Source organism: Periophthalmus magnuspinnatus, chromosome 13, assembly GCF_009829125.3.
Source record: "Periophthalmus magnuspinnatus isolate fPerMag1 chromosome 13, fPerMag1.2.pri, whole genome shotgun sequence".
NCBI lineage: Eukaryota > Metazoa > Chordata > Actinopteri > Gobiiformes > Gobiidae > Periophthalmus > Periophthalmus magnuspinnatus.
In genome coordinates this window covers 18,063,179-18,082,985 of record NC_047138.1, presented here as the reverse complement: position 1 = coordinate 18,082,985, position 19,807 = coordinate 18,063,179, and the positions used below count along the sequence as shown (strand labels likewise).

Sequence of the window (19,807 nt, the reverse complement as noted above, 5' to 3'; positions counted from 1 at the left end):
GCAACGGATCAGGCAGGTGCTGTTCTCCAAATGCACATTTTTGTCGGTCCAAATAATAATTTGAATATTTTTACCATTACACATGCTATGGCGCTCTAAAAAAGTTAAAGACAATATAAGAAGCAGGAGAAGCAGTGACATTTTGCCCAAGCCCCGAGATGAAGTGAGTGTGTCTGTAAATTCTTATATCTTTATCAAACATTGTGAACGGAGAGGGCAGGGACGCTGTAGTCTCAAAGTAACGTGATGCCTCAAGAGCAGGAAAACATTAAACCCACTATTTAACTGGACTATACAATGGAATATCATAAGCAATAAGCTAAGTCATTAAGTGCTGGGTAAGTCCTGTTTATTTCTTGTTCTGGTTCAGTCCTAGTTTAGTCCTGGTTCGTTTCTGGTTCAGTCCTGGCTTAGTACTAGATCAGTCCTGGTTCAATTCTGGTTCAGTTCTGGGTTAGTACAGAATCAGTCTTGGTTTAGTCCTGTTTCAGTCCTGGTTTCAGTCCTGGTTTAGTTCTGGCTCAGTCCTGTTTCAGTCTCAGTTCTCCATGTTGGTTAGCTGTATGGTGGTGGTAATTGGTGGTTTCTGTGTTCTACAATATTCGTATTACATCTGTATTAAATATTATAGGTCTATCATGTTGCGATTTCATCTGAAACCCAGTAATTTGAGTGCTGAAAGATTCTGGGTGTATAGGCTTTAAAAAACAGGAGGAGCACTTCTGGAGGCTACCGGTTTCAAGTTCATTTGTCACATACAAATGTACAATATGCAGTGTGGAATTCTTATGTACTGTCCAGCATATAAAAAACACAGATTGGTCCATGTTTTTTTCTCCTGGATGAATGAGGGATTACATCAACTTCTAAAACATATACACCTTGAGTGCTCTTATTACCTAGGGATGACCAGATTAGATCACTATATGGTTCAGAGACTGAAAACGGCATTTATTTAAAACACTCTGTTCCACCCTGTGATGTCCTGAAGCGGTAGTTTTCAAGTTAACAGCTACCTTTTACCTTTAGTTCAGTAAAGATTAGCAATTCCAGGGCTGAAAGCATCCAAATAATTCTAGTGAAGGTGTATGGAGTTCAAAAACACAGTGGAGCACTTCCTGTATTACAGCCCTAGGTATGTTTGTGATGAGGAAACAACATTAAAACATAGATCAGAAAATTGTGTAATATGTCAAAGAAATAATAATAATAATAATAATAATAATAATAATAATAATAATGGCTTACACTTGTAATGCGCTTTACAGGCTTGTCAAAGCCTCTCAAAGCGCTACACTATAGTCATTATTCATTCATTTCCACACTTGGTGATGGTAAGCTACTTTTGCTTTTGCCTCCGACCACCACCTATCATTCACACACACACACACACACCACTTTCATACTAGGCAATGTGGGTGAAGTGTCTTGCCTAAGGACACAACAACAGAACTTGGTCCGAGCAGGACTCGATCCTCCAACCTTCGGGGACCAACACTCTAACCACTGAGCCACTGTCGCCCCAAATAGTGTAAAACAAAAACAAAATGAGGCAAAACTGTTATGTATTTATCTCTCAAGTACATAAAGAAGAACTTTGTATGAATAAAAGTTCAAACATGACACCTTCTGGGCCAAGTATGACCAGTAAATAGTCTTATTATATCGAATGATATGTCCAATCAGGATATCAACTGACCCAATATTTGGAATATTTCAATATCAACCCTGGTATCTGTTACTAGTGTCCGATCGGTGCATCCCTACAAAAGGGTGATAAATAGTGCCTGTGTTTTAAGAGACAGTTTCATTAAATAGAATATTATGATATGACAATATTGCCAAAATACAAGATTGATTTTTATCACCATCGTCATCGTCGTCAAACGATGTATTTCACTCATGCATGTTTGAGTGATTCTGCATTGTAGGAAGCAACATGATTAACTGTACCAGCTGAATGCTTTGTGTTCTAGGCTGAACATCGACGGCCTGTTGGTCTACTTCCCGTATGACTACATCTACCCAGAGCAGTTCTCCTACATGCTGGAGCTCAAGAGGACCCTGGACGCCAAAGTCAGTCCACTGGTTTAATAATGAGCCATTAAACAGCGGACCTCAACACTCCTGAATAAGCTAAAGAAGGCAGTATTAGGGCCGGACACTTTGAAACATCTACTGTAGTTTACTCACATAAATGTTTAAAAAATGTATTACACGATTTTCACCAGTTTATAAAAAATACAGTATTTCTTGTGTAAAAACTGCCAAAATTTGACTATATTTTGGACAGATCTGAAAAATGGACATAGGCAGGTTTAAAATATTTGTTTCCTTTTGTTGACGCACTGGATACAAAACAATTTAGGATATTTGGATATCTTATTTAGTATTTGAGTAAACTAAATTAGAAATTGGCCTATTCACCTATTTATTGGAGTTAAAACTATGATAAATCCATCCATCCATTTTCTTTTGCTTATCTTTGGCTGGGTTGTGGGCCAAGGGATGGAAGTTGCAGAAACTACCTCCAGCTCTTCCGGTGGGACCCCAAGGCATTCACAGGCCAGTCAAGAGATATAGTCCCTCCAGCATGTCCTGGGTCTTCTCTGGGGCCTCTTCCTGGTGGGACATGCCCCAAACATCTCCACAGGGATAAATCAGGCTTACAGTTACATATCAACAAATTCTGTATCATCCATGAAAGTCTTGTTGAGTACAAGATTGTAAAGTTTGGTGTATGTAGGGTGTGAGTGGTTAAATAATAAAGCTTCTGTAGTGTGTCCCCTTCAAACCCAACTGTAACCTTTAACCCCTGTGCTGTGATCTGGCATGTTGTCCTTCAGGGTCATGGAGTTTTGGAAATGCCATCAGGAACTGGGAAGACCATCTCCCTCCTTTCTCTAATAGTTGCCTACCAAAGGGTGAGTCAAAACTAATGTTGTTATAATGCTAAAATTTCAAACTTTATTTTGATACCGAGAACTAGACTTCATACGCAATAGTGATTTCTCTCCTGTGAAAGTGAATATGTTTTTTGTAGTAACAATACCTGCTCAAGTCTAGTTTCTATACTAGTTTTAGTATCAGTTAGTATCTGCATTTTTATACTTTTGACACCTCAAGTCTCTTGTACATTTTAGCTCTTTTCACTGACCTAAATACAAGTACTCATCTCTTTTCTCTCCCAAAGGCTTTCCCTCTGGAAGTGACCAAGCTCATCTACTGCTCCAGAACTGTGCCAGAGATCGAGAAGGTAATGACCAGCAGAGAATGCACACATCTTCATCCTTTTCTTTAAAGGGCCCGTATTATGCTATTTTCTGATCAGTGTTATAATAGTGTTTCCTCATCACAAACATACTTGGAGTTGCATTTTGTTTCATTAACACACATTTAAAACACAAATTCTGCATATTTAGGCTGAGGTCTTCTCTCAAACAGAAAATGCTCTATTCCACCTTGTGATGTCATGTTGTAATACTAATAATAATAATGGTGCTCCTTTGTGTTTTTAAACTCCATACACCTTCACTAGAATCATTTAGATGATTTCAACCCTGGAATTGCCAATCTCTACTGAACTACAGGTAAAAGGTAGCTGTTAACTTGAAAACTACCGCTTCATAACATGACATCATGACAGATGTAGGCAGACTAATACTAAAGGTATACTCAAACATGTGTGAATGAAACAAAACACAACTGCAGGTGCACACTCCAACATGGCTAAAAGCTCACGGGAGTCTGTTTTGCATAATATAGGATCTTTAAATGAATGACTTGTGCATTAGTGAAATATTGTGTGCGTAGGTTGTGGAGGAACTGCGGAAGCTGATGGAGTTTTATACCAAACAAACAGGAGAGAGCAATAACTTCTTGGCTCTGGCTCTGTCCTCTAGGAAGAACCTGTGCATCCACCCAGAGGTTAGTTCGGAACTGAACAATGCAAGCAGTGGACTCTGTGGGGCATAGTGGCATTAAAACATGCAACAATTCAGTCAGTTACATTATATAGGGTGTCCATAAAGTCTCTTTACAATTTTAAAATGTAATTACAAAGGCAATTAATAAGATACATTAATTTGATTAGTTCTATTGTACTAAGTAGTTATAAAAGTGTTTAATAACATCACATTTTTGGTGAATTATTGGTCAATTTTTCTCAATTCAATTACTACAAATGTCTGCCTTGACCTTTTGACTGAATATGTGGCAGCACAACTGCAGGACCTTCAACCAACCATGCTTTTCCAGCAAGATGGTACCTCTCCACACTGGGTTCTGCATGCTTGTGAGTTCCTCAATTAAACATTTCCAGACTGTTGGATTGGAAGGTATGGACCAATTCCGTAGCCACCATATTCACTAGATTTCACACCTCTGGATTTCTTTTTATGGGGCTATGTTAAAGATATCAAGATGCAATTGTAACCATAGATTAGGCTATGCTACAGCAAACATGGCAAGAAATAAAGTATCGTCTTGATGTGCTTTGTGCGACTAGTGGTGCCCATATAGAAGTGTATTAAATGTGGTAAAAAAAAAAAAAAACTTTGGAAAGTACTGAGTACAATACAAGTCTGATTAAGCTATCTTATCAATTGCCTTTGTAATACAATTTTTAAATTATAAAGAGACTTTGTGGATACCCTGTAGATCGAGAACATTAAGATGGTTTTCAAGTAGGAATTGAACAAAGGGAGAGACTTTGATGGATGAGTGAAGAATGAAGTAAGTACAGAGTATTGGGCATCTACCGGCGGGGGTGAAAATGGGGATTCAATATAAACAATAACATGATTAAAATCTCTGAAAAGTCTATTTTGCAGAATAGGTCTGTTTTAAGGACAGATTAGCAGGGGGAAGGAGGGATGGTGTGTAGTGAGCAGGAGAGGATGTATGCCATTTGGAACAGTTTTGTGCAAGGCTGGGGAGGGATGCAAATGTGTGAAGGTTAATGTCTATAGAGGTAGTGCTGTGCCTACTCCTGAAATATTGGTATCGATCACTGCGGATCAATACTCGGTCCCAGTATCATGCACATCAATACTGATACCAGTTACTTAGGTTTAACATTTAACACAACAGATTACTAACAGTAACACACTGTTGTTTCACAGATTTAGGGATTTAATGTCCAATCTGCTTTACATTCTTAAAAAAAAAATGGTTTTGTGACTCATCTCTCATAATTCGGTGTAGGACATGTATCTCTGCCCCTTGTGTTTCACCACAGGCTGCACAGTGTACACGCTGCTGCATTATAGAGTAACACAGCAGAGTAACACAGAGTAAATGTCTTTAAGTTATTATTTCAAAGTGAGTAGTCCATTTATGAGCACCGGACAATGACACAACACTGTTGCTAAAAGTAAGAAAATGGGTTGAAGATTGATCTGATTGTTTCTGTGAACAGTAAAGATACAAGATTAAGTTTTACTGCATATACTGTAAAACCAAATCTGTCTAAGACTGTCCAAGGCTGTACATCTGCAGGACAATGAAGATATTCCTGTGACTTTACAGGAGAAGGGAAAACTAAAAGCTCACACATGACAAAATCACACATTTCTAACTCTATAAATAAATGTTGATTGATTGATTGATTGATAGAAGTTTAAATGTGTATTGTTTGTGAATAAAGTAACATGCCCTTTTAGAACTTTAGAGATTTTATCATATTTTAAAATATTGGTTTAATTCTGTAGAATATTAGAATATTAGAATAGAGCCCAAAGCTTTCAGTTGCTACACATACTACCAGTTTAGTGTAAAATGGACTTGGACCCTCTGTTCTAAACTTGTCTCTGATGCCCTACCATGTGTGACTCCAGGTGAGTTCGCTGCGCTTTGGCAAAGAGGTGGATGGGAAATGTCACAGTATGACGGCCTCATACATACGAGCCCAGCGCCATAGCAACCCCAGCCTGCCTGTGTGCCGCTTCTACGAGGTCAGAACTCTGCTCCGTCTCCTGTGCTCTTATGCCTTATGCCTACTTGTGCTTTCTATCTCCTGCTCTCTCTCCTGCTCTCTCTCCTGCTCTCACTCCTGCTCTCACTCCTGCTCTCACTTCTGCTCTCACTCCTACTCTCACCCCTGCTCTCACCCCTGCTCTCACTCCCACTCTCTCCCCTGCTCTTTCTCTCGCTCTCTCTCCTGCTGTGACCCCTGCTGTCTTTCCTGTATGTGTGGGTGTCAGTGGGCTTCTGTGGGTCTGTGGGCATCTGGGTGTGTATGTGGGTGTGTGTGGGTGTCATTGAGTGTCTTTTGGCTGTTGTTTGCTGGTGCAGGAGTTCGATGCTGTGGGTCGCCAGGTCCCTCTGCCCCCGGGCGTCTACAATCTGGACGACCTGAAGGACTATGGACGGAGGAAAGGTTTCTGTCCGTACTACCTGGCACGCTATGCAGTATGTACCGAAACAGCAATTCTCTGTACTCCTATTTCCATAATTACGTTGCAACAAGAATCCTGTCTTTCAGCCACTCAAAATGAATTAACACAGAAAGGTTTAAAATCTGTACTATTAAACTTTATTTAATTCTCTTTCCCTCACTCTTATCCAAGCCTCTAGAACTATGTATGCCTATTGCCCTTTAGGGTTGTCAAAAGTATCAAAAATTAGATACTAATTGACAATAAAACTAGTATTGATACTAAAAAAGTCATATTCACAGGACAAAAATTTACCTTTCCCAAATAGCTTTAGAATGATCTTGAGTTCTATCAAAACAAGTGTAAGACCATATAGACTAGTATACACCCATTGGACCATGATGGATCCTATCTTGAGTGTTTTTTTTATTATCATCGTGGTATTGGAATCAGTATTGTGTATCAAGGCTATTCCTTTGTATTGAAATTGAGTTTGAAATTTTAGTATTGTGACATCACGTGCCTAATTATCATGGGTAAAACAAATCACTGCTACTGGCTTTTTTCTTATGTACCTCAGGACAAATCTCTTGTTGTTACTACAGTCTTCTTGGCTGTATAGGGCGTTTGCTCTGGAGAACCCCATGTTCTGACAACTCTGTATGCTTTCTGTAGATTCTCCATGCCAACATTGTGGTGTACAGCTACCACTACCTTCTGGACCCCAAGATTGCAGACCTGGTGTCCAAGGAGCTGGCCAAGAAATCAGTAGTGGTGTTTGATGAGGCTCATAATATAGGTGAGAATTTGACATTTGTATTTGGTTATAGGGATGCGCTGATATGATACTGGTATTGGATATCTGCGCCAATACTGAAAAATTTGCTGGGTCGGATATCTGCTTCCAAATATCAGTTCAGCTGTTGTAATAAGACTGTTTGCATAATAATCATAATCATATCATAATTGGCCCAGAAAGTCTCATAATGTTTGAAGTTGTTCTGTAGTTACTTGAAAGATAGATAACAGTCCCACATTTTCATCAGTTTGCCTTATTTTATTTTTGTATTAAGGAAATAAATACTGGTTTTCAGTCTGGCACTGGCATTGGTTGATATTAAGTATCGCCAGATGTTTAAAGCCATTGTATTGAAATATGTATTGAAACTGAAAAAGATGGAACCTCCCTATTTGGTTATTTTACATAAGACTTTCACCCCCTGTAGTGTAGAGTAGTGTAGATGCATCAGTGGGTTTCAGATGGGTTATAAGGCTAGAAGTAAAAAAGCAGGGTTCAAATAGAGGGTTCAAATAGGGCACAGGAGTGATTGCTAGATTAGTCAAACATGTATGGATGAGATCTAAACATCTAAAGCCACTTTAGGCATATTTTTGATGAGGTAACAACATTATAATATGGTAGAAAGCTCCCAAAAGTCGATTTTGCAGTCAGAAGACTGTTTGCAAGCTGTGAGCCATCTTCAGAACTGTCACCAGTCATGGTGGTGATGTGCTGTATATCAGCTGTTGTCACTCAGACTGACCACATCCCTGAGGCCCGGCGGTCTCAGACTGACCACGTCCCCTTTGTGGTGTGATAGGAGGAAGGCTCTCTTACAGTTGATGCTAACTGTGCCTCCCTTTCTGATTTCATTTGCCTCCTTAATCCAGTGTTGTTGTTTTTTTCAATAACCCAGTCCAAAAAGTAATGGTAATACATTGTGGACTAGAACTGAGCATATGTGATGGCTCGGAGCAAGAAACTAAACCATGTCAAGAAAGTAGATACATCTCTCTACTTTTTGTGTTTAAAAAAAGAACAAGAATGTTTTTTTCCTATTAGTCAAAAATAAGAAAACAATAAGAATAAGAAAATATAACTTTTTGTCAATAGTGGTTAGTGTGGAAGATAGAGGAGGGATTTGTTTGGAGTATATATTCCCCAGCTTGTCTCAAAAAGATTTTAAGTGCTGCTTGCTAGCTTGATATGCAACTGGGGAGAGGAGGGGCTTACTGCAAGCAGGACTTTGTTGTGATGATGCTAACAGCTACGTACCATAAAGGGGCAGGTGGAAATCCACTCCTAATGCCTCATAATAACTGTCACTGTGTCTCCTCTGGTTCTTGTAGACAACGTGTGTATTGACTCAATGAGTGTGAACATCACCAGGAGGACTCTGGATCGCTGCCAAAACAACGTGGACACACTGCACAACACCATCCAGAAGTATGACTCTCAGCAACTCTCCTCTCTGGCCTGTCCTCCTCTCTGGCCTGACCTCCCCTCTGGCCTGTCCTCCCCTCTGCCCTTCCTTTACATGACACTCCCCTCTGCCCTCCCTCCACATGACACTCCCCTCTTTGGAGTATTTGTACATTGAGCTGATGTCATCAACATTCCCTGGGGATGAGAAGCTAACTGTAGGCATGGTCTGTCTGAGGCTTTGTTAGACTTTAATCTGAGCTTTATTTTAACACAATCTGACCAAAAAGAGCTGACTTAGCTAGAACTATAACAGGTGAGCTGATTTGTGCTGTTAAACAACTCCCTCTCAAATAACATCACAGTCATAAGCTAGCTAGCATTAGTCACTCTCACCTTTTTATTGAAAGTCAAACACCTAAACGGGACTGTGAATGCTCATATTGATCACAGGATCCTGAAAATGTGCTGTTTAAATCCACATTATATTTTCTTTTTATAATCTTAAAACGTGTTTGCTAATGTGTGCATTGAGTCACTATGGTAACTCCTGCACACTCTGCCATAGAAATACATGCAGAACACCCCCAGTGTGATGTCACTGCAAAGTATTAATTGCATAAGACAATTCTGAAAGTGAAGATGGTAAAGGTGCCCTGAGTTATGTGACAAATAAATGAATGCATATCATGTGTGTTCTTTCAGGATAGTATCGAACTTGTCCTGCAGCCGTGAGGTTTTGTTTGAAAATGGAACTTGAATGTTAACATGAGTGTATTGTGCTGTGCTTTCATCTGTGCTCTGTCTGCCAGTATAAAGGAGACTGATGCTGCCCGCCTGAGGGAGGAGTACCGGCGTCTGGTTGAGGGGCTGAAGGAAGCTCATGTGGCTCGAGAGACCGACGTGTACCTGGCCAACCCTGTGTTACCAGACCAGATCCTCAAAGGTGTGCCTCACAATATGCACAGAGCAGAACTGTTTAGGTAGAAATGCTATTTGTCAGTATTTTGGTGCAATATTGTACAGCCCTACTTCAATACAGAGTGTGACTAGTAAAATATATCATGGCATGTACATTCTTGCTGTAATGTAACTCAACATATTGTGTAAAAGAGTACATTTGAATATTGCAATATATCACGTTTTTTTCATATTGTGGAATTTGGTCCAATATGGATTTTTTTTGTTTTTGTTTTGAGCCAATATGGTATCCAATATTTGACTCATAACTGATACTGATATTTTGCTTTTATAATCCATACCGCACATTGTCTTATTAATTATATATTATTTGAATACTTTAATACTAAAATAATAAAAATATAAAACTGAATGTAATTGCTAAACAAATTGCAAACTCTGATTACTGTGAATCTTTCCTGAATAGCTTTAGAATGATCACATGAAGACTACACAGATTCTTATACACCCATGGACCACTATGGAACCTACCTAGATGGAGAAAGTACTTCCATTTAATGTTGAAAATCACATGTGTCAAACTCAAGGCCCGTAGGCCAAATGTGGCCATCGACAGGGTAAATTAAAAGGTATGATGGTCTTAAAATGTCATTTTATCAGGAGATACGCAGTTACACAGTCATATTTTTACATCTAGGAAAATGCATATGCAATATTTGTAACCAAGTAATCAATACAGAAACAGGTAATTAAAAAAGTTTGTTAAAAAAGTAGTTGATGTATTTTACATCTGGCCCTTTGAGGGCAGCCGTTTGCTGATGTGGCCCTTGGTGAAAATGTGTTTGACACTCCTGGTCTAAAGAAAGAGTGGTTTTATTGTCATTGTGGTGTTGGAATCAGTATTGAGTATCAAGTCTATTTCTTAATATCGAAATCGAGACTGAACTTCTAACTCTGGAGGCTTTTCACAATACTTTGAGTTGTACATAATGTATAATAAATGTGTGGCCTGAAATGTAGTACAAATCTTCAGACACACTTACAGTATTTGTTGGTTGCTGTTCCTTGTGTGTAACCTATGTGTGCTGTTGCTGTTCCAGAGGCCGTCCCAGGCACCATCCGCACAGCCGAGCACTTTGTAGGCTTCCTGCGCCGCTTCATGGAATATCTCAAGTCTCGCCTCCGGGTGCAGCATGTGGTGCAGGAGAGCGCCCCCCAGTTCCTCAAGGACATCTACGAGAAGGTGTGCATTGACAGGAAGCCACTCAGGTAGGTCTGCTCAAAGAAAGTGCATGTTCAACTCACTGGGCATGTGCCAAGACCGCACACTTTGACAGTGGGTGTGACTGACAGGCGGATTAACCAATCAGAGAAACACACAGTCCGTTTGTGTCAAAACAAACACGGCAGCTTACAAGTAAACAAGAAAAAAAAAATGACTGAAAAACAGCACAGATTTCAGAGTCAAAAGCACTAAAGTCTGTGTCTGAGATAGGGTTGTCAAAAGAATGAAAAATCTGAAAATAATCATCTAGTTTCAATACTAGCTTTAGTGTTGATTATTTGAGAAGGTATCGATACAAAAAAAATCTCATTCATAGGACAAAACCAAATATTTTCTGAATAGCTTTAAAATGATCTTGAACTGTCTCAGAACACGTGAACCCTCCACCCATGAGAGGATCTGTATGCAGGCCGGTGCAGAGAGATCTGGGCAGCAGTCGAAGGGGCCTCGACGACCGGATCTCCGGACATTGAGACTAGCTCTGGGGACATGGACTGTCACCTCGCTGGGGGGGAAGGAGCCTGAGCTTGTGCAGGAGGTTGAGTGTTACCGACGAGTATAGTCGGCCTCATCTCCATACATAGCTTGGGCTCTGGAAACCAACTCCTTGAGAGGGGCTGGACTTTCCATTTCTCTGGCGTTGCCCGTGGGGAGCAGCGGCGAGCTGGTGTGGGCTTGCTCACTGCTGCCACGTGTTGAAGTTCACCCCGGTGAAGAGAGGGTCGCGTCCCTGCGCCTTGGGGTCGGGGACAGGTCTCTCACTGTTGTGTCATCCTACGGACTGAACAGCAGTGCAGAGTACCCGGCCTTCTTGGAGTCCCTGGGAGGGGTACTAGACAGTGCACCGACCAGGGATTCCGCTGTTCTCCTGGGGGACTTCAGTGCCCGTGTGGGTAACGATAGTGACACCTGGAGGGGCGTGATCGGGAAGAATGGCCTCCCTGATCTGAACCCGAGCGGTGTTTTGTTATTGGACTTCTGTGCTAGCCACAGTTTGTCCATAATGAACACCATGTTCAAGTGCAAGGGTGTCCATTAGTACACGTGGCACCAGGATACCCTAGGTCGGAGGTGGATGAACGTTGTTGTGTTGTTGTGTAATCTGATCTCTGGCCCCGTGTCTTGGACACTTGGGTGAAGAGAGGGGCAGAGCTGTCAACCAATCACCACCTGGTGGTGAGTTAGATCCGCAGGCAGAGGATGAAGATAGGCCTGGCAGGCCTAAGCGCATCGCGAGGGTCTACTGGGAACGTCTGGTGGAGCTCTCTGTCAGGGGGGTCTTCAGATTGGCACTGTTGGAACTGTTTATAACTGAGCTTCATTTGACTGGAGCCGAATGCTATGGATGATGTCACACTCACTTAGTTCACTTCTTCTGTGGTAAACTGTATTATTTTTTTATTGGTCAGGTTTTGTGCAGAGCGTCTGCAGTCTCTCCTCCGCACGCTGGAGATCGCAGATATCGCAGACTTCTCCGCCGTCACCCTCATCTCCAACTTTGCCACATTGGTCAGCACCTACAGCCAAGGTGAGAGGGTGAGGGGTAAGGCTTAGGTGTGAGCGACCTTTATGCGTTCACTGACTGTCCTCTCATTGAAGGATTCACCATCATCATTGAGCCATTTGAAGACAGAACACCGACCATCGCCAATCCAGTGCTGCACTTCAGGTCAGTCCTTCTTCAAATGCTCCACCTCCCTTGCTTCTCCTTGCCCTGGAGTGGCAAGGAGCACCTCCTCCACCCTCATTCCTCCTCCTCCCTCCTGCTGGGCTGTTCTTGGGGTATGATCTGACTAACTGGGCCTCCCTCTGTCCTCAGCTGCATGGACCCTTCCATCGCCATCAAACCAGTGTTCCAGAGGTTCCAATCAGTCATCATCACCTCAGGGGTAAAGCCACATCTTCTCTTTTATATTTAAGGTACATAGGTAAAACTCATGTTACAATCTAAATAAAAGATTTCCAAAAAAGAAACTATAACATGTTGTACAGATATATCTAAATAGCAATTAGTCTAGACTAGGGCTGCACCGATACTGGTATTGAAAATCTGCACTACTGAAAAAGGAGCTGGTTCAGATATTAGTTCCATCATATTGGTATAACCAATATCTTGTTTGGGTCTTTAATTGGTTGTAATAAGACTGTTTACAGGCTAATGATGGCCTAGAACAACTCATAATGTTTGAACCTTTACTCATATGAAGCTGTTCAGTTGTTATTTGACAGATAAATAATTTACACAAGAGATCCAATTGTTTTATGCAGCTGTTAGAATCAGAATCAGAAGACTTTTATTGCCATCGTTTGTGAACACAGTTCACAAACTAGTGCAACTGTTAGCTGTATTTTAAGGAAATAAATTAACTTTTCAGAGCTATTAACTGCATTATAGTTGTTTCATTCTCATTGACCTTCTGAAGTTGTATTTAGAGTGATTCATGCATATTTGAGTAATCTTTATTTTTCCGTATTCAACACGTCTGAGGATTCAGAAAGGGGCTATTTTTGAAACAAGTGCCACTTGCTAGGATGATGTGCAGCTATCCATAGAATTTTATTTATTTATTTTATTTATTTGAAGGACAGTGTGCAGATACATTAAAAAGATGGCTGCACCAGATTTAGCAAAATGCTAATTTCCATCTATAGTCCTTAAAAAAACAACAACATACATATAAAAAGTGCAATACAAAAGACAATAAAGGGGCCGACATTTGTTATGATGGCATTTACGGCGATGTACTGTAAAGGGGCAGGCAGGAATCAGTTCCCATTGTGCTCAGCGGTCTTCTTTCTTTTATTAACCACAGTGTGGTTCCAAATAATAGCAGCCCAACACAAACAGCAGATAAAACACTGTTTGTGGTGAAAATCCTTCAGTCAGTCATCAACTCTTGGAGGAGCAGTTTGTAATCCAAGAAGCAAAACCATTAGAACTGTGGCTCATGTGAAGTCAAGTCCTCAGTGAAAAGTTCCACTGTTCAGACAGAGCTGTGCTGAAGAGGTCCATGTTAGGATCCACATTGAGTATCATTTAACTATTAGTATTACAAAATAATATCTTTTGGTTTGGCAATCCATCAGAAATGTGCTAAAACATGAATGAACTGTAAAATGAAAGCTAAAAGTGCAGAAATATGTGCCTGAGCCAATAAGGGATATGCATGGTCCATCTGTATCAAAACAAATTTATCTGCTTAAGAGTAAAAAATAAAGGAAAAAAATCACATGGGACTGAAAAGCATGGCTGGTTTCTGCAGAATCAATGAGTGAAATCTGAGGTGATGGAAATGTAATTTTATACAAAAATAAATGAAATAAACAAATCTGATTGCACGATCATGTTTGATCAGATATGGGAGGACGTGGGGACCAGACTGATATTCCACCTGTATGAAACACTCAGTCAAAAAGTCAATATGAAATATTCAGAAATATGACCATAAACCTTTATTTGGAAGCTTAAAATAATAAGAAAGAGAAAATTCCAATGTAATCAGATGTAAATGCAGCTTTTAAAAATAGGTTAAAATGTTTTAAAATTCCAATCTTTAACTTCTCCAAAACAATAATTGCAATATTTTTATCCATTTTCTCCATATGCCAACCACCTCTAATTCAAATCTGTGTGTGGACGTCCTCAGACACTGTCTCCTCTGGACATCTATCCTCGCATGTTGGACTTCCAGCCCGTCACCATGGCGTCCTTCACCATGACACTAGCACGGACATGCCTCTGTCCCCTAGTACGTGTGTCTTACTGACCCTCTGATGAATACTCTACATTCTGTTATGGCTGAACTAACGCTATTGGCCATTGTGTATAGATCGTGGGCCGGGGAAATGACCAGGTGGCTCTGAGTTCCAAGTTTGAGACACGAGAAGACTTTGGTATCAATCTTCAATATCTCTTTATTTTACTGTTTTGTTACCAGTTTAAAAATTATTCTCTGAGGTGGGGTTTGTTGTAATCATAAAAAAGGTCAAGCCTCATTTCTCTGTACCTGATTTTTACTGTCTTAAAAATGTAAAAAACAGAACCAGTTAATTTTAAATGGTTTGCAGTGTTCTAAAGTTATTCCTCATTTACCTTATGCATTCAAAGCATCCTAATTATTCACTGAGAGGAGGTTATGAGCACATGTGGCGGTAAAGCTTAGAACATCTAGCATGCTAACACAAACTTCGTGATTGTAGAATAATTTTTTTTTAAAAAGGTTTATAGCTTAATAATTGTACTCAGACAGTACACAATGGACAAGTTTTGACCTCAAGAGCTGCTTATACAATATATCTTTACTGAGAGAAGACAAATTTAGTCCAGAAAATCTGGTACCTTTAAATTGCTGTGAACTTCTTTATTGGATAGAATAGAAATAAAAAATACACAAAAGACTCCTTAAAACAGATGCCCTCAAGTCAGCACAAATAAGCAAGCATGAAAAATACTACTCAAGAGTACTAGTTACAAGTTACTTTTTAATGCATTTTATATCACGCTGAGCTCTGTCCAATCAGAGCAGGCGATGCTGTTACGTGTGCTTGCGGGTTTAGAGAGGAGCAGAGACAGCGGCTAGACAGCAGTGATTTGGGACAGTTGGGACTTGCTGTACTAATGTAACTAACATGGCTCGAATTAGTTTAAAAATCTTCTCAAAAAAGTCCAATTTCCCAAAAATCTACTACTAATTACAGTAACATGAGTATCTGTAATTAGTAACTTTTCACCACTGTAAATAACCTACACTTGAACTATGTACACTGTGTTTCTAGCTTATTCTGCTGGAAACACCATGTCACCATACCTTCAGTGTGTGCCGCCATCTTGTTTTCAAACTTAAAAAGCGCATTTTTGTTTTGCAGCGGTCATTCGCAACTATGGCAACCTGCTGCTGGAGATGTCGGCCATAGTTCCTGATGGCATCGTGGCTTTCTTCACCAGCTACGTGTACATGGAGAACATCGTGGCCTCCTGGTACGAGCAGGTGAGGAACACTAAGGAGCACTGCTGAGACTGCTCCTCTCATACCACTGGGGACAGACTTAAAGGGGCACTATCGACCTTTTCTGAAGAAGGGCCTGTCACCTCCTAGTCTCCATGGAGATTGTATCACTTGGCCTGTAATGTTTCACAGTATGGCATTATAACGGACCTAGTATGCAAAATTGACTTTTTAGAGCATTTAATGATGTTACAGTTGTTTCCCTTTTACACACTCAAATATGTCTTTAGAGTGATTCATGCATGTTTTACCAAGTTTTTTTTGCCTGCATTCAAGGTCTGATCTACCCATTTTTTGCCACCAGTACACACCCACTGCTTTGTACTTTCTTCGTTCTCCAATTTTAATCGGTGATACACATAGGATTCGGCTGTGTCATGTAGCCATATGAATGAGGTATAAATGAAAAAAAATTAGCTACTTGCTAGTGTGATCTGCAGCTATGCATTGGAGGGTTCTTTGTTGTGATGACATTTATGGTGTTAATGGTCAGCTTGGGCACTACAGTTTTTGTTTTTTTTACACGAGAGTCAGAAGACTTGTTTAATTTATTAAGTAATTTTAGATCAATATTGCAATTTAAAATGTCCAAATGATAGAATAATGAATGATTCATGGGTGTCATAAATTATAACTATGTAGCACACAACCACAATGTCTGCTTTAAATGTATAGAGAAAAGGACGCCAAGCCAAGTTTCAAGTCAGATCTATGGAGAGATGACACACTCACAGTAAGAATGTGTGTTTTGAATATATTTTTGAGCAATAAAAATACTTGTAATTAAATAAATACATGTTACATATGTAAGTGTACTGTGGAATATTGCAGGCAAAGCAATAATGTCAATAATAGTGACAGACTCTTCACTGGAAAAGTTACATAGTGCATCTTAAAAATTCTAATCATTTCAGTCGTTAAGTGGTGATAATGTATTGTTCATGTCAAGCGCATCCTGGAGAACATCCAGAGGAACAAGCTGATCTTCATCGAGACACAGGACGCAGCAGAGACCAGCATGGCCCTGGAGAAATATCAGGAGGTGTGCACATGACATGCATTCATTATGTCTAGGTTGGACTACTGTAACACTTTATGTAGGCCAAATCAGAGCTCTCTTTTGCATGTGCAGGAGGCCCAAAATGCTCTTGCTCACACTCCTGTTTTGTCTTCCATACACAGGCTCCCAGTCGCATTTAGAATGCATTTCAAAACTGTATTCATAGTTTTTAAAGGCATTGACTCATTGACTCTTGTGAGATTTCAGCCATGTTTTAATGCTGTTACCTCATCAAAAACATGCCTGGAGTTGTATTTTGGTCATTCACACACATTTGAGTAAAGTGTATATGGCTGTCTATATCTTATTAGTCTGTCTACATCTCCAAAGTTCAAAATGCTCTGTTCCACCTTGTCATGTCATGTAGTGGTAGTTTTTAAGTTAACGGCTACCTTTTGTCCAGTAGAGATCGCCAATTCAAGTGCTGAAATTATCCAAATGATTCTAGTGAAGGTGTACGGAGTTTAACACAGTGGAGCACTTCCTATAGTACCACATGACTTTACAAGATGGAACAGAGTGTTTTCAATTTGAGAGGACTCAGCCTAAATATGCAAGGTTTGTGTGTTAAACATGTGAATGGAACAAAACACAACTTCAGGTATGTTTGTGATTGCAGAAATGGCATTATAACATAGATCGGAAAATAACGTAATAATGGGCCCTTTGAATTGGCTGGCTCCTCAGTACTTGTCCGAGCTGCTGCAGCCTCCCAGAGCCACAAGGTCTGTAGATCAGATCACCTTGACTCTCCCAAGTCCAGTCTCATGTCCAGCTCCAGTTTCCACTGCCACTGTCCTTTGATTTAAAATGTATATTCACCTTGTTTTATACTTTTTTTAAAATTATTTTTACACTTTGGTCAGCTAACAATTTACACACTTTGGTCAGCTAACTTTAAATGTGGTTTATAAATTTGAACATTGACAATGTTTGAGCTGACCCTGTGTGTATGTGTATTTTCAGGCGTGTGAGAACGGCCGAGGAGCCATCCTGCTGTCTGTGGCACGCGGAAAGGTGTCTGAGGGCATTGACTTTGGTAAAGACCACACATTTCTCTTTTGTGACCTCCATGTGCACCTGATGTGTCACATCCACTGTGGCTCAGGTCTTTGAAGTCAGAATCATACAGTTCCTGTAAATCTACAATACTGTCAAATTTCATAAACAACCTAATTGTGCCCCCAGATACATGTCAAATACAGCTTTTACTGATAACAATTATGCTTATTTATTTTTAATGACAAAAACATTGTTATAATTTGGAGTTGTGGTTCTGAAGACGATTATCCAATGAGAAAGCAGAATGAGCCTCACATGAATCTTTGGGTTGTCAGTTTCAATGCTGAAATCCAGTTGGTTTAAACCTAAAAGGACTCTCTCTGATCTGAATGGTCACTACCTAAACCTTGGTTTCTTACTTACGTAACTTTTCTAATGGGGACTCTGCCACCTGCTTATCTCCAAGGAAATGTCATTGTGTTGTTTGGAATGTTCAACAGTATGGCTTTAAATTTGTCCTGTTGTGGGACAAATCCTTGTCCCAGGGAGATAGACAGGTTACAGGTCATACCTGTGGAGAATCAAGCTCACTCACAGTATGAATGCATGTTTAAGGCATTTGTGAAATAACACCACATGTAATTGAAGAAATCCTAGATGTATATGTTTAAAGTGAACATTGAAAGTATAGCCATAACATCTCCCCCCCCCACCAGAAAAGTTATACAGTGCACCTTTTAAAACCCCTGGTATATTCTATATTATTCAGACTGGGTGGTGCACCATTGAAATTTGAAAATGGTAGCATTCAACATCATCCAAACAGCCAAGCACAGTAGCCCAGACTTTTCTTGCAGTGCTCCTTGGTGGTCACTTGGTTTGGTGTCTTTTCTGTATCTGAAACTAAATTAGGTGTTTCACAACTTTGACACTAGCTGCCATTTACATCTGACATAAACTGCTTCCCTGTTTAGTGTGTGAGCAAATGCAGGCTTTGTGTTGGCTCTTTGTCTGAAATAGTGGTCATGAAATATGTGCACACACACTTTTAAGCTTAGACACAACCAGAAATCACCATGCCCCAAGATGTTATTTAGTTGCCTAAATGCAAAGTATAAGAGCTGACTGAACCTTGTGTGCAGTGCACCACTTTGGCCGGGCGGTCCTCATGTTTGGTGTGCCATACGTCTACACTCAGAGCCGCATCTTGAAGGTCAGTGTGCTCTATATACATGTGTACCCATCTGCCCTGTCTGTATACCCATGTATACTGTGTGCTCCATGCTCAGGCTCGCCTGGAGTACCTAAGGGACCACTTCCAGATCCGAGAGAACGACTTCCTGACATTTGACGCCATGAGACATGCGGCGCAGTGCGTGGGCCGCGCTATCCGAGGCAAGACTGACTACGGACTCATGATCTTTGCTGACAAGGTGATCAATATTCTGTTGATTAGTGATTATACCTCTGTCCCTTTATTTGATAACTTTGTGTTACCTTGGACACCTCTGCAGCGATACGCCCGAGCTGACAAGAGGGGCAAGCTCCCACGCTGGATCCAGGAGCACATCAGCGAGGGCAGCCTCAACCTGACAGTGGACGAGACCGTGCAGCTCGCCAAGCACTTTCTCCGACAGATGGCACAACCCTTCAGACAGGTGCTCTCCTCTTTACTCTTACAGGCTCTATACATAGATCAAATACTACTCAGCATGGACCAGTCATGACTCAGGGTGAAGTCCAAACCAGAATAGGCGTGTTTTATATTGTATATATTTGTTTTGTATATCGTTGTGTAATCTTGCGTGTGTTTGTGCGCATGCAGGAGGACCAGCTAGGCCTGTCTCTGCTCACTCTGGAGCAGCTGCAGTCAGAGGAGATGCTGCAGAAGATCACTCAGATGGCCCACCAGAACTGACCTCTGACACCCCTCCACCACCACATACTGTCATC

The 19,807-nt window shown here is 40.6% G+C and overlaps 1 protein-coding gene across 1 annotated transcript; it reads left to right on the top strand.

Moving 5' to 3' along the window:
• Nucleotides 1-19,807, top strand: ercc2 (excision repair cross-complementation group 2). The gene is made up of 23 exons (XM_033977071.2): nucleotides 1-163; nucleotides 1,977-2,076; nucleotides 2,847-2,924; nucleotides 3,194-3,256; nucleotides 3,814-3,927; nucleotides 5,838-5,954; nucleotides 6,295-6,411; nucleotides 7,053-7,176; nucleotides 8,508-8,604; nucleotides 9,393-9,526; nucleotides 10,602-10,770; nucleotides 12,196-12,314; nucleotides 12,386-12,455; nucleotides 12,606-12,675; nucleotides 14,434-14,535; nucleotides 14,617-14,680; nucleotides 15,653-15,774; nucleotides 16,742-16,834; nucleotides 17,819-17,891; nucleotides 18,997-19,067; nucleotides 19,144-19,287; nucleotides 19,369-19,512; nucleotides 19,680-19,807. The coding sequence occupies exons 1-23, from the start codon at nucleotides 159-161 to the stop codon at nucleotides 19,770-19,772; spliced, it is 2,283 nt and encodes a 760-aa protein (XP_033832962.1). The 5' UTR covers nucleotides 1-158; the 3' UTR covers nucleotides 19,773-19,807.